The sequence below is a fragment of the Pogona vitticeps genome, chromosome 3 (assembly GCF_051106095.1).
Source record: "Pogona vitticeps strain Pit_001003342236 chromosome 3, PviZW2.1, whole genome shotgun sequence".
Taxonomy (NCBI): Eukaryota; Metazoa; Chordata; class Lepidosauria; order Squamata; family Agamidae; genus Pogona; species Pogona vitticeps.
The window spans coordinates 78857807-78873934 of record NC_135785.1 but is presented as its reverse complement, the minus strand read 5'-3'; the positions used below and the strand labels follow the sequence as shown (position 1 = coordinate 78873934).

Genomic DNA, 16128 nt, shown 5'->3' with positions numbered 1-16128 from the left:
GAGTTTGATTCCCCACTGCGTCTCCTGAGAGAACAGCCAACTCATTCAGACTTGGTCAAGATGTACAGCACCAGAGTGCCTCAATAAGAAGAGAATAGTAAACCATTTCCACCTATTTTACGCCCAGGAAACTCTAGAATGTCTGAATTAATTTGATGCATGTATTTATTTAATTATTATAGATACCACAAGCCCCAAAGATGGGGTGTTTAGAACCACATTGCCTAGGGGGAGCTGTAACAAGCCATTTTAGCACCCAGGGAAAGTGGTACCATCTCTCCCTAATCTACCATGAAGTGTGGATGTGTGTCCCCATAGAAAAGAAGGAAGATGATGCCTCCCTAAAGGCTTACTAGGACTCCTCCCTGTACCACTTCTGTTGTTCTGTGTCGTCAAGTCAGAACTGACTTAATGCAACCCTGTTAGGGTATTCAAAATAAGTGTGGCATTTAAGGAGTGGTTTGCCCCCCACCCCCACCCCCGTCGATTTCCATGGCAGAGCTAGCGAACTGAACCAAGGTCTCCTGAGTCCTAGTTTGTCACTCTGTCCACTACACCACATTTATACACTAACAAATTAAAATACAGTGTTGTTTTTTAGATTAACAATCACTGGTATCCTATCTTCCAGCAGAGCCTCTATTCCCCACAAATAGCATGCAGTGTTACTAACTATATAGCATTCTTGAAACCCAGTCTGACACAGACAGAACCGATGTGAATGCATTATGACACCTAGAGACAGTTGGAAGTACTATATATGGCAATTGCCATACAAGGAAGAATACAAAAAGGGCAAGTAAATCCACTCTTGTGCCATTGCAATACATACAAAACAATAAAATATAACAGAGAAGCAAAATGGCCAGGATGTCTCTAGTGTAATTAGACTCCAAGCAAATAAAAAAACAAAACAAAAAGATATTAAAATGACTTTTCCTGTTCTTATTACTTATTACTAAAACACTCAAACAATTACTGTTTCTTCAACAAATTGAAGTTTTAACCTTATATCATAAAAATAATAACTTCAGATATACAGTAAGTTACATATTATATATAACTATATACAGAATGGACAATGCGTATTTATTTTCAGCTACTCAGGAAAATACAATTATTACTACTCTTACCTGAAGTAATGGGTTCTGCATTATCAGGATTTTGATTACTGCAATTTCGAAGAAAGGATAAAATAGCTGGCAGACCTTTCTGTATCACTTCAGGTGGTGGAAATTCCAAAGGACAATGCCTAAGGTTCAAGGCTGTAAGTGTGGACAAGTTACCTGTTTAGTAAAAAAATTGGGGGGGGGGGAGAGAAAAAAGTTAACTTGAAAATAGTAGAGTACCGATCAGATTAAGGACCAGAACAACTATTTGGAAACATTTAACAGAGGAGAAGTCACCGTTCCTAGACCTTAAAATGAAAAAGAATACTATTAAAATTCAGCAATTATCAGCAGTTGTTTCCTATCCCAGAACTGCCTATATTCATACTGCTACAGCAAACTTGTCTTTCTATCCCAAAGCATTCTTTGGTTATGCTAATCAGATGCTTGTTACCAATGTTAAAGTATGTGTGTCATTAATTGTATCTCATTTCATCCCAATCCCATTCTTATAACCATGTGCACTTGTATATAAACTTGCGGCTTGACTACTGTATGACATGCCTCTCAGGAAGTGGCACATACAATCCATACAACGTTTTTGTTGTTGTTACTATACATGTAAAAGTCAGAATACAGTTAAAGATGCTTGCATAAGATAAAACATGTCCATATTTGTACACAGTGATAAACCAGAATTGTTGAGAATTCTGCTCACTTGGTTTTTCCTGCCAGATTGAGCTGACATCCAGCCAACAGCTACCTGAGGTGTCGTTTGAAAATCGCACCTCCAATGCAGTCTGCATTTTTTTTTCTAACTCATCTCTAAGAAGCTAGCCTGGCACAACCACCATGAATTTTTAGAACTCTGATTTCTGCACTATTCACAAAACGTCAGTGCATGGCTTGAGGAAGTGGATTTGACTCACAGAAACTCTGCTTGATTTTTTTTTAGTAGCCTAATAAAGCTATCACCTTCTTCTGTATTTGCATTGTGTAAGAGCTGCATGGCTTTCTTTGTTTCCCCCCAGAACTTATAAAAAGTAAAAGGGCTTCGAATTCAATTTCCTCATATAGTTATCTTGTTATCTTTACAAAAAAAAACAAAAAACAAAAAAAAAATCTTGTTCATGGAGACAAAATCTGTTCTTAACCTGGAAAACCAAAACCAGAAGTACTGCCCATGGTGGAGAGCTTTTTTTTAAAAGTGTCTTTGGAAAGAGACCCTGATCCCTAGGAGTTGTGTGCATGTTTGTGCATATGCTTGGCTCATGAAACAAAAGGCGAGAGTGTCAGTGTTTTGGCAAAGCAGTAATTTGTGTGTATGAGTGTGTACCTGGCTCATCCTCCCCTTCTGAATCAGTTCAAGTGTCTGAACCAATCTGAAAAGATTTATATTTTTAAAAAGTAGAAGGTTCCCTGGTGAAGGGGAAAAACTCCAATGGGGAGGGGACTCCAGGCTGATTTGCACTTCCTGTTGTGTTGTGTGATTATCGGGGGGGGGGGGGGGAGAAGGGAATCAATCTACTCCAAACCCATAGTATTTCCCACATCTTTCTGCCAATGTGGTTGCCTTCTTTGTCTTATTGGTCACTAGCAAATAAATAACAGATTTTAAAACCCATGGTTCATACTCTATTTTGTTAGGGGACAGAAACCATCTGAAAGAAAAGTTGGGCAGAAACACCATGGCATTCTGTTAGCCCACTTAATAACACAATAGGAGCATGGCAGGTAATTCAAGAAAGACCCAGAGGACTACGGAAGCAGTTCACATGGATCATACATGCTATCCCAAAGCCACCAAACGGGGAGTGTTAATTGGTAGCCAGAATGTAGTCTAATAGCACTTAAACATCTGAAACTCCATTGAGTTTCCCTGCAGCTTTTGTGAATCTAAATTCTGAACAGGAATGGCCCATACCGTCCAATATCCATCCTTGTTCTCCTGAGGTACTTCTGTTGGAAGCCAGAAAATTTCCATTGCACTAGTAGAAATACAGAATATCTTCACGGAATACAACTTTTATGTAACCTGCTCTATACAAATGGGTGTTCCCTACCTCAACAACATCAATGAAAACATTATGATTTTAACAGGATGAATACATATATTACGTTCAGCACTGAGAAACAGAGCGAAGAGGAAGAGGGAAAAGGAGGGAGAAAGCAGCTACATATTATTATGTTGGCTTGAGGATGAACATCCATTATTTTACCTATAGTTCTTCCCCTACCCCCAGCAAATATCACATTTAGATGAATAAAAATTAGCACAAGTGTTTGCAGTCAGTTTGTTGAAGTAGCCTTCCTGTTTTTCATTGCATCTAGACTAAAAATACATGCCAGCATTTTGTCAACTGCACGTTTGCTGCACATAAATATGCTCTCCGGTAAGAAATGTTCTTTATACAAAACACTTTGATATTTAATGAAAACAGAGCTAACATCAATTTGGGGAGAAAAATATTAAAAATACTGAGATCCTGAAAGCAGTCAATAACAGACTTCTCAGGCTGCCTTGAAAATGGCATTTTAAAAAGTCCATTCACAGCTTGACTGAACATCTTTTCTTTTTTGCTTCATTTCGTGAGAGTGCAATAGTTAATATTCTGTATGAGTCTGAACTTTATTCATGACTGTATTACATTGCTTATTTGCACATAAAGTGTTTCTGCGAAACCAGTGGAGGAAGACAAATATCTTTCTAGATCAGGTTTGCTTAATTCTAAATTACTAGCAATTAAAAGCTATCATGAATGTTGTAAAACAAATTTCCTCTAGAGAATGGTACCCTAGCAGTAAAAAGAGTACTCTTGTTGTTTCCAATGGTAATTTTCATTTGTGCCTCTTTGTTTCCTTCTTACTTAGCTGCCTTCTCATAAGCACGCTACTCCTTTTGTATAATGTGAAGATCATTCTCTCTCAATATCTATCACACACATACACACACACCCTTATTCATTTTTTAGGAAGAAATAAGGAGCCCTTTCTTAGGAAGATGCAAAGCAACTAGGATACCATGATTTTCAGGTGAAGGAGTCTCTACTGTAGCAGCATGAAATATTGATAGATTGATTTGCATGTGGTCTCCATGACTCTTCTATAGTGTTGCATAGCAAAAATGTAAAATGCTTCTTAATGAATAATAAATTATGTTTATACATTATAAGCACTATACAGTAAATGTGTGTTGAGGTAATGTGTGACATACTTAGGGTGAGGTGATTCTAGATTTGAGGAACAAACTATAATAAGCAAAGAGGAAAGCTGAAATGAACAAGGAAAATTTACTTATCCACATAAAATAGACTAATGATGCTTCTTCATATTACATGGAGTCTTCTTCCCTAGGCTTCCAATAAACATTTAATTTACTTGCAGGTAAAGTATCTTGGGTTCACTTTGACTTGGGGAAATTATTGGAGCAGGGCATGTTGAGTAAACCTGGCAATATTGTCCAATTGTTCTGGATACCTTTCAAGTTGTAGATCTCAAGGATGTGCAAATGATATGTCTGGAAAAACCTGTCTGTTGTTACCCTTTCTGGATGATTAAATGAGCCAAGGCAGGACTTACTGCTTCGTTAAAAGCAGAAATTAGTATCTCTCTGCAGGAGGGGACTCTTCCTTCTTGCTTAAAGAAGTAGTACTAAGATTTTTATTAAAAAATCTTGCTTTGACTCTAGTTTTGGTGAATCATAGGCTGGTCTCCAAAATGTACCATTCATTGCTAAGATGTATTCTCAAAGGCTTTCATGGCTGGGATCTGATGGTTGTTGTAGATTTTTCAGGCTGTTCATCTTCAGATAGTCTATCCCACACACTATACCAGAAAGAGTTCTAACTCCTGTTCTCTGAAGATGCTGGGCATAGAGACTGGCAAAACGTTAGGAAGAAAAACCTCCAAAAATGGGCAAATAGCCCAAAAAACCTACAACAACCATTACTAATATATTAGAAAAGATGAAGTTACTGGCACAGCAGACACATCTGAACCCTACAGATTATCTTGACCTGGGATCAGACTACCCTGCTCAGCCTTTATGGCTTTCTACAAGGAGGGAAACCTTAAACAAATAGTATTTCTCTGTCTCTCCAGGAGCTCATGTTGGGCACTATAATTAGTATGAAGTCACAGTCTTCTGGTCTGTTACCATTATTTATTAATTAAGCTGTAGCCATGTCACATTGTGCCTGACTAAAATTCTCTATTGTTCAACAGAACATTCAAAATAGAGTTAATTACTAAAAATTGCTAGGCTTCCTTAAGTGTTCATGGGGTGGGGTGGGGGAATACTGTACTTACCAAGCTCAATAGGTAGTCTTTTAATAGGGTTTCTTTCTAACAGCAGAGTTTTCAGCTGGCTTTGCAATCAAAAAGAAAACAAAAAAAATTTAAGTATAAAATAAATCTTGTGGTAAATACAGTTAATCCAGCCATTTTTACCAGTATTTTAAAAAAAGAAAAAAGAAAAGCAGCATTTCTAGGTAGCAGAATTTTAGCTAGACTCTAAAATTAGTGCTATGAAGTATGAATTAATGCTATGTGGTCACCAGAAGTGAAAAAATATCATGTCTCTCAGTTGTCAGGCCACACAACAACCATCCAATCATCAGTCAATATTTTGATACATATAAGAGAAATATTTATGTTTGATTTGACAACCAGTTAGAAGACACACTGAGTCATATCACTTGAGGAGTCCCCATCACCACGAATAGTTCCTAACTCATATCAAGTTGTAGTTTTTAAAGTGATAACCGTGTTAGTCTGTGCTCGCATGTCAGACTGAAGTGGACTTGTCCACGAAAGCTGACATTAAAATAGAGCCGTTAGTCTTCAAGGTACCACAACAATTTTGTCTTCTTTGTTTTGTTTTTGCCTGACAATCCATATTAAGTACCTCAGTTTTGGTCTACAGAATCCTTGTGTTATCGCTATTATTTAACAAGACAGTATATATATCAGGAAAGTGTAAATATGTGTGAAATGTAAAGATCAGTGTACCTCATTCAGTGCAAGATTGCATATTTGTTCATGGGCAGGTTGCACACTAGCCTAAAAGTCAAGCTAAACAGTGACAAGAATATCCATGTTTGTTCATGTGTTGCTATGTGAATCTGGAAAAGTAGAGGAGTGGGAAGGTCTAACTGCAATATGAAAAGGAGAAATTGAATAAGGAGAACAGAATTCTTTGCATATTTCTCTCCTTCCATGTTCTTGATTTCAAAGGAAACAACAGCAGAGTGTAGCTGCACTTGTACACCAGATTTTAGGAAAGCCAATTTTAATTAGAGCAATGATAAGTAAGGTCCCATGGCAGGAGATGCTAACAAAAAAAAGTAGTCCAAGATGGGTGGGAGGTTCTTAAAAAAGAAATTCTAAAGGCACAACTACAAACAATTCCAACAAGAAAAAAATGTGGAAGACAGCAAAAAAGACCAATGTGGCTTCACAAAAAGCTCAGCGAGGTTCTGAAAATATAAAATGACACATATAGGTAGTGGAAAGAAGGCTAGGCTACAAAAGAAGAGTACAGACAAGTAGCAAAGAGCTGCGGATATGATGATACAAAGACAAAATCTGAGAACTAGCGGAGGTTAGCAAGAGATACTAAAAGCAACAAAAAAAGTATTCTTCAACCATTTGAATCCAAGTGGTTGGATTCAATGGCATCACAGGCCCCTTCCAACTCTATTAATCTGTAAATCTATGATTCCCACAGTTCACTTTTTCACCAGCCTGAAATTTTTCTATCTCAGCCAGAAAATGTAAGAGTTTGACCAAATGATGCAAGGAGGTGTCAAAATGCACTAATCCTCAAGATTTCTGTGACAATGAACCCATTTCTGAAGAAGGAGCCAAACTCTGGTACGGCTACTAGCAAAAAAGAAAACCTGAAAAACTTCATACCTTCTAAACTTGGGTACCTATATGTTCTTAGACTACAATTCCCAGAAATCTTGCCCAGCACAACTAATGTTGAAGGCTTCTGGGCGTTTTAGGCCAATAACATCTGGGAACCCAAGTTTGGGAATCATTGCTCTAAACCATAATCAGTGACTGTCTGAGACTTCAGAACCAGTACTGATTATAGGTCTGGTGATACTAGCAACTCTGGTTTCACTGCCCTCAGGTCTACTCAGGAGGAGAAGGCAAGCCCCACATGTGCTTTAGATGCTGGACTTGAGCAGTTCTAGTTTGAAGACTCTGGGCTGCTCTTTTTTCAAAATACCAGCTTAAGCGTGTTTTTTAAACAAATCTATTCAACTTAAGCATACTTTTTTAAAAAAATCAATAATATAATGTGTAGTTTGGCCCTTAGCTAACTATGTCAAGCCTAGTTTTTACAATTCACTGGCTTACGCTTTTCTTCATTTCTGAGCTCAATTAGGACAAAATTTTACTAGTTCATAATTAACATGAATTGCTCCATGAGCAGCATAATAATAGTAAAAAGAGGTTAAGCAAGCAATGTAGTGGAAGACTTACTTGTGACATCCAATTCCAGAGGGGAGTTCTTTAAATTTGTTATAACGCAGATCCAGCCAAACAAGATTTGGCAAGCGCTCAAAGAAATCTTCAGGAATTACTGATAGGGAATTTCCCTCTAGATGCAAATGCTAAAGCAAACGATGAAGAGATATATGTGTATATACACACACACATGTGCGCGTGCACGCACACACACACAAACAGAGAGAGAGAGAGAGAGAGATGAATACATTGTAATGGCTGAATGTTTGGCATACAATTCATGCATCATGAATTCCTGAGAAATATTCAAAATAGATAAACTTTTAGCTGATAATAATTAAAGTAATTTTTTCAGGATTGTAAAGGATATAGGAATAATCAAATTAAATATCTGTACATTCCATTTCAAGCTTTTAAAAAGTAGATGAATATTACAACCTAGTTGTTTACTTTATAATGCAACTACTTAGTAATCAAATATATTAACAACTGCTATAAGAGAGCTTACTTTAAGGTTATATAATTTGTATATATCCTCTGTTAGATGTTGCAGATCCTTTCTACTCAAATCCAAAGAGACTGACGAAGTAGACACAAGGTTCTCAAGACTCTGGCGGATGCATCTTGATGAACTAGATGCAGAATTAAATTTACTTTGGTTCTGCACATTCTGAAGGTTATCACCACCAGCATCCGTTTCTGGGGAAGACCCTTTTTCCTCCATTTAATACGAAAACACTTGGACTAAGGTAGAAATCTGAAAGCTCTTCATCCAAAGGTAATAAACTGAAAAATAAATAATTTTTAATAAATAAAACAAGAAAATGTCATCAAACACATCCACATACAAGTTGCAACAAGAAAATAAATAAGGCAGATAAAAATCAACAATCTGAATTCATTCAGCATTTGCACAATGTTTTCAGCCAAACATGAATGACTTCCTTCTTTGCACTAAAGTGGGGTGGAGTGGGGAAAATACAACCTGTGTATCTTGATAAGCCAGAAGCAGAATCACATATCCTTTGACTGCACATTCTGAAAGTTATCACCACCAACACCAGTTTCTGGGGGAAACTAGAGCTAGAAGCAGAGTTACTGTACTTTTCCTGTGGACTTCATGCAGCCCCTGGGGGCCAAAATATATCAGCCAGCACTCGTTGGGTCCCTAGTACATTTTTCTTAAATGGCTCAACATAATCACCTTGTGTCCTCTAATGGGTGTGGGAGGTAATTTTGTCATGTTTCGAGGATCCTAATCCGCCTGGAGTACTGAACAATACATACAATCTTTTTTAATTGACCACTAGAGGGTGCACAGAGCTTTTCAGCAATTCTCCCCCCCCCCCTTTTTTTTGCAGGAAATAGTTTAGGGGCGGGGTGTGTGTGTAAGAGCTACCTGCACCCTCCTCCTGACTTCTGGACATCAACCAAACCTGCACTGAAATACAGTAGCACCAGTACTGAGATATATGTATAAAATGTGGGAGGCATCAAGAAACTGATGAGTGGCGAACTTTTTGCAAAATGGTTTTAGGACACTTACATAATATCCTTTTTCCCTTTGAAGAAATTAGTGGGAGAGATCAGTTCTGATCATCTATAAGTACACTGATCACAGAAAGAACTAAGTGAAAAAGAATTACCATTTCTGTGGTAAAAAAAGCATGTAACTCTCAAGTAAACTGAAAATGAATGTACAGTATTTATAGAAAGACCTTTAGAAAACAGTAACAAACTATATGTATGGTAGGAGAAGAAAAAAATGGCATCTCATCATCCGTTATGTCAGACACTGTTAAACATATGTGCATGTCATTTATACAACACTGCATAACTACCTATCAGAATGAAGTTGCTTGTGCCTCCACCAAGGCAATGTTCCAGAGTTTACCAGGGATCTCATGAAACATTTAAAAAGAACTTATTCTTCAGGCTCAAGTGTACACTGTACCACAGAGAAACACGCAGAAGGGTCTTAGAAGGGGAAAAGGAACCACTAGCAAAACCATAATTCTAAAAAATCTGGCTTTCTCAAAACAGGGAAATACCTAGGCCTGCCCCCTCCATCATCACTTGCTTCATGCAGTCACTTGAAGAGGAGAAGCTCCTGCTGGTATGAGCAAGAATCTTGGTTCAGAGCATTCGTCTCACTTTAAAAGCCTCCACATGAGCATTAATTTCTTCTCTTCGGAATAGTTGATTGTTGTGTGAATAAAGTGATGATGAAAGGGGTAGGGCTTAGCACTTCCCTCTAAGCGCATGGAGAACAGTCGTTTCTTGGTTGTAACTTCAACTCTTCCCAGGCCAGTGGATGTTGCTTCATCAGACTCAGTACAAGAGCACCTCCAGCACAGGATAGGAGACAATTACTGCAAAACCAGGCAGTGGTTACTTAAGGGCACAGGAGGCAGATAGGTTGGCTAGCCTTCAGAAGGCCTGTGCACTTTGGCAGAACAAATATATATAAGCAAAAAAATTACAATATATAAGTTTAAAGCATATTTTAAAAATATACACAGAAATGTAAATGACACCTGACCATTTAAACATATTTTAACAGCAATGTAAATTAAAGGTCTGTCTGGGGGGGGAGCTAGTTTCTCATAGAAGGACAACAGAGAGGTAACTAATCTAGCCCACCTTGGCAGGAAGCCACTGAGTGGGCTCTTGCATCACCACGAAACATAGCTCTGGTAATGGTGGAACCGAGACGAAGACTTAGCCCAGAAGGTTCAAGCTGGGCACGCTTTTATATGGAGGAATACATCCTTTCAGATATCTCAGGCCCCAAACTCAGGAGCTCGGTGTATACTGACCGCCATTTTGCATTATGCCTGGAAACATATCTTTAGTTAGTGGAAATTTTATAACAAAGGAGCCATATGCTCCATGTAAGGTAAAGGTTTCCCTTGACATTTAGTCCAGTTGTGTCCGACTCTAGGGCGTGGTGTTCATCCCTGTGTCCAAGCCGTAGAGCCAGCGTTTGTCCACAGACAGTTTCCGTGGTCACGTAGCCAGTGCAACTAGACATGGAACACCGTTACCTTCCTACCGTGGTGGTACCTATTTATCTACTCACATTTTACATGCTTTCGAACTGCTAGGTTGGCAGGAGCTGGGACAAGTGACGGGAGCTCACTCTCACTCCGTCATGTGGATTTGATCTTACGACTGCAGGTCTTCCAACCTTGCAGCACAGAGGATGCTCCATGTAGCTGGCTCTGATTAACAGTATGGTTGCAGATTTCTGGACCAGTTAATGTTTCCAAAGAATCTGAGAATACAGTTCCACATAGTGGCTGGAATCCTGTTGAATAGCTATGTGGTATTAATTCGACATTATTTATTTATTTATTTATTTATTTTATTTCTATCCCGCCTATCTGATCATATTAGACCACTCTAGGCGGCTTACAGTAAAAACAACAATGTAATTTTAAGACTTTACAGCAGAAACGTAAATAATAAAAAAGAATAAAGAACAGAATAAGAAAAAAAGATCGTCAAGGGTTTTCTGTTGGGAAGGCCCGCCTATACATCAATGTTTTTAGTTGTTTCTTAAAAATGCCCAGCGAGGGAGCCGCGCGAATCTCAGGGGGCAAGTTGTTCCAAAGGCGAGGAGCCACCGCCGAGAAGGCCCGGTTTTTGGTCTTTTCCTTTCGGGCCTCTCTCGGCGTTAGGCTCCTCAGCCTTATCTCCTGGCTCGCGCGAGTGACACGGGTAGATCTAGGTGGGAGAAGGCGTTCCGCCAAGTATCGAGGTCCTAAACCGTTTAGGGCTTTGTAAGTAAGCGTTAACACTTTGAAATCAATGCGGAATCGGATGGGCAGCCAATGCAATGCGGCCAGAGTGGGGGAGATATGTTGGTATCTTCTCAGCCCACTGAGTAGTCTGGCCGCCGCATTCTGCACCACCTGTAGTTTCCGCAGCAATCTCAAAGGTAGCCCCACGTAGAGCGCATTACAGTGGTCTAATCTCGAGACTACAAGCGCATGCACCAGAGTGGTGAGAGACCCCACATCAAGGTAGGGCCGCAGCTGGGCTATCCGCCTGAGATGGAAAAAAGCGGAACGGACCATGGACGCCACCTGGGTCTCCATGGTGAGCGCCGGGTCAAGATGGACACCCAAGCTACGGACCCCATCCTTGGCGGGCAGGGTCACCCCCCCAAAAATGAGGGAGTTTCCCTTGTCCCCAGGTGTGGGGGAGCCCACCCTCAGTACCTCCGTCTTGTCCGGGTTCAGCCTCAGCCCGTTCTCCTGCATCCATTCCTGTACAGCCTCCAGGCAACGCCGAAGGGACAGAACGGCATCTCCTGCAGTTGGAAAAAAGGAGATGTAGAGCTGTGTGTCATCCGCATATTGATGGCACTGCGCTCCACACCTCCTGATGACCCCTCCCAGCGGCCTCATGTAGATATTAAACAGCATTGGGGAGATGATCGACCCCTGTGGGACCCCACAATTAAGGCACCACGGGGCCGAAACATTCTCCCCAAGCTGTACTCTCTGGGGACGGTCCTCCAAGTAGGAACGGAGCCAAGCAAAAGCCCGGCCACCTATCCCCAACTCGGCGAGCCTCCCCAGGAGGATACCATGGTCAATGGTATCAAAGGCCGCTGAGATATCGAGGAGGACCAACAGAGACACTTTGCCCCTGTCGGCCTCCCTCAATAAGTCATCACACAGGGCAACCAATGCCGTTTCTGTCCCATGGCGCGGCCTGAAGCCCGACTGGAATGGATCCAGGGCATCTGTTTCATCCAGGAACGCCTGGAGCTGATCGGCCACCACCCTCTCGACTACCTTGCTTAAGAAAGAAACATTGGCGATGGGCCTATAGTTGCCAATTTCGTCCTGCAATGGCTACAGCACCACCAAGGTGGAAGGGCTATCCACAAAGCACTTTTGCCAGCACATTGAACAGTTGGTCCCATGTAACCAATTGTGCCTGGGAATGCACCTGCATAACTTTACATTATGTAGTGACTATCTGTATTCCAGCCAGCAGGTATTTACAGTACTCCAACCAGGATGTAACTAAGTCATGTGTTACTGAATTAAGATTTGCTATTTCCAGGAATGATGGATTTGGCAAACTACCCAGCACTGCAAAAATCTGGGCATCAAGGTTTAGGACTGATTCTAAGAAAACATTTGAACTGGGAACCTTAGTCTTTAAACAGAAAATAGTCTCATCCAAAACATGTTGAATTGCTGTTTCTTGTCTCTGTATATACCCTAAAGAAAGAATTAAAAAAGGTTCTGCCCTGCAAAATTTTTGACTGAAAAGATAAATTAAGTAGATCACAGAACAATCCTACATGTGTCTAGTTAGTAATGGCTCATTAAATTCAATTGGGGTTACATCCAAGTAAGCATGAATAGGACTGTAGCCACAAACACTCCATTAGGCAGATTGGTGGACTAGCTTAGAACATTCTTCATGATATAACAAGGGATGGTATACACTGCAGCATCGCTGTATTATGGAGAAAGCCAGATAGTACTGCAGCATACTGTGACAACTTAACATATTGGACCAGTGATCAGTTTCCAAGGAATCACTTAGTCTTAGCTAGCTATAGGAATTCTCACAGTGAGAGCAAGTAATATCACTCTGATCCAGCAAACTATTTTTTCATATTTTTAGCATGGAAATCTATTCAATTAAAAAGACAAACTGTTATTGAGATTCTAAGTAGGCATGTTTGTTTTAGAAATGTAATACATGCCATTTGACCATGAACATTCTCTGTCTCAGCATATCCATACAGTATTTATCTACATCTAAACCTAGAGTACAACATCTCTGTCAGTACCAAGCAAAATATCAGTAGTGAACAGTTTTCAGTTTCTCCAGCACTATTCACCATATTAAACTAAGGTATGATGTAAAAAGCTGTAAAATGTGCCCTAGTTGTTGTCTGAAGTTACAGTGTAGAAACAAGTTACAGACTTAGTTGGAGTGGGCTTTCCTTAGTGTTATGCAGCTGGCTGGATAGCTCAGTAAGTTGGGTATCTGACTGCGAGACCAGAGATTGAAAGTTCAATTCCCCACTGTCCTTCCTGGGAGAAGAGCCAACCTGTGTGGCCTTGGGCAAGCTGCACAGTCCCTGGATGCCCCCAGAAGAAGGAATGATACACCAGTTCTAAGTACTTTCTACCTAGAAAACCCTTAAAAGGGTTGCCATAAGTCAGAATTGACTTGATGGCACATGATTATTAAATGTTATGACGGCACACAATTATTAAGCATTACGCAGTTTTCAGGTGACATCTAGGGATGCTGGAGGCAAAAAAACCCCAATCAGAATGGATCTTTCCTCATATGTTGACATATCTACTAAGATATAGAGGATTTTATGCAAATCATGAGGTTAACTGGAAGTAGTTCTTAAGGCAGCAACATCTCCACTTACTCCTGACTTTTATTAAACAGGAATGAATAACAGTTTGGAATCTCTCCCAAAACTGTAGCATCCCCACCTCCAGGACCTCTTTCCAAGGTGCAGAAGTTCTCAAACAAATACAGTGATAATTCCTGCACATCTCCAAACACTGTTAGCAATACTCCAGACCATAGAGCTTTAAGCGTACTCTTGCTCCCTTTGCTGTGAATTTCTTCAAGTACAGTAGTTCAAAATTCCTACATGAACAGCATGTAAGAATTAATGTACAACCTGCTCAGCAATACATAGAAGTAGCACAATCTGCACAGAGTTGCAATCTTAACAAATAACAATCTATACAAAAATTGTCCTTTGCAATCCAATTTTGTCTGTTTAGGGCATCTGTAATTTGGGAAGAGATCCTTATTTGGGCACAGATAGAAATGAAGAATGCAATTACACACATTGGGATTAAAACCACCCATAATTAAGTTTAACTCACTAGGAAGAAAGGGGGGGGGGAGAGACTCCTCTTTCTCTCCCTGAAGTTCTTCAGTCTTTCTTTTCCTGTGTTTTTAACACTGTATGGTTAAAATGTTTGAATAGTCTTACTTTTCGACAAGCAAGGAAGCTAGTGTTTTTAGATTTTCCACATTTTGCAGGCAGCATCCTGTCCGTCTCCCCCACCCCATCTCCCTTTCCCCCTTTCTCTCTTCCCCGACCTGATGGCTCAGTAGGGTTCCCCTCACCGGTTCTTATTGCCCCAGCCAGCTTACTTTCCGCCAACTTGTCCCCGGGCTTGCTGCGAGGGGACGCCCGGTTGCCACCACAGGGAGCCAACCCTCCACTGCAGCTCAGCCGGGCCCTCTCCTCCCCACCCGCGGGTCTGTTTTTCTCTCTGGCTTTGTGTCGTGACCAAAATGCAACAAACGGGCCGCGAGCAGCAGCTGCCGAGGTCGCCATAGCAACCCTCAAGCTGCCGGGAAGCGCAGGAGGCGGGCGGCCTTCTTGCGCCTCGCCAGCCTCTGAAAAGAGAGGAGGGAGGAGCGGGGAGCGGCGACCTCTCTCCCCCCCCCCGTGCGGGGCAACCCGATCTTGATTCTCCCCTGCTTTTGCATAGCGCAGAGTTGCTTTCATCTGCCGTTTTCTCCTCATCGCCGCCTTATTTCAAACAGGGACGCTGAAACACTTTACAAAAAAGGCAGAAAAAGGAAAAGGAATAGAGAAAATGCCCACCCCCACCTCTCATTTCTCATTTTCTTCTCTCTGCTGTATTTCTGAATGGCTGTAACTCTCTACAGTTACAGCCATTCCGTCAAGCCATTGTAGATCCGGCGCCTCTACTTCCTGGCAGACCCTCCGCCCCCCCCATTCCCCCTCCCAGCGCTGGCTCAAGATGTTTTGCTGCCGGGGACAAAGGAGAAGATACCCGCACTCCCAATCCCATGTCAACGGTGGCGTCTTCCTTCTCTGCTGATGATGCTCCATCTGAGAACAGCAGCCTAGTTTATGGGAGCTAGAAAGGTCATGCGGCGCCACAGCTCTGCCTATGGACAGAAGAGGATGCTCAGGAAGAATAGCTGCCCCACTGTCAGCTTTCAGTTTCATGCCCTGTTCCCTCACACTGTTTTCTTCACATCCTGTACAGCTACATTCTCTAGAAAATGGCACCCATTTTACTGGAAGAATTACTACTTTAGATGCCCTATTGGGGAACACAGAGGGCTCCCACTTGGATTCATAGAAAGAATGGGAAATGCTCATGTCTTTGTTATTCAACACCATGAAAATGTGGTTAATACACCAGTGCTTTATTTTGTATCCCTTCTTGCTTCAGCATGTCCTTATTCTGTTAAGACAAACTACCTCAGCACCGAGGACATGGAGGCCTGACCACCCCAAAAGTCCTTCTTGCCACTTCTTCCAGACTAAGTGGCCAATGACATCAGAAGGCTGCACTAGCTCTGCCTGTTGGTATATATTTATTTCCTGGTGGAGGCTTAACAATGTACTTAATAAAGTATTTACAAGTAGATCATATAATCTGCTTCTAAGTGTGCTGGCCACACTCATTTTACACAGCCCCAGTTAAGATATTTTAGCTATAGGTCTGACTCTCACTTCTTCCCTCAATGCACACAACAG

General features: G+C 41.0%; 1 protein-coding gene across 1 annotated transcript in view; it reads right to left on the bottom strand.

The window, feature by feature from the left end:
• The window catches only part of LRRC27 (leucine rich repeat containing 27), a 63325-nt gene extending 47983 nt beyond the window's left edge, over window positions 1-15342 (bottom strand). The window contains exons 1-5 of the mRNA XM_072995382.2: window positions 14486-15342; window positions 8098-8375; window positions 7605-7735; window positions 5418-5476; window positions 1134-1286 (exon numbers count right to left, since the gene is read on the bottom strand). Of these exons, the coding sequence (XP_072851483.2) occupies window positions 1134-1286; window positions 5418-5476; window positions 7605-7735; window positions 8098-8313 (559 nt within the window). The 5' untranslated portion in view covers window positions 8314-8375; window positions 14486-15342. The remainder of the gene's footprint in view (window positions 1-1133; window positions 1287-5417; window positions 5477-7604; window positions 7736-8097; window positions 8376-14485) is intronic.
• Between the last annotated feature and the right edge of the window lie 786 nt (window positions 15343-16128).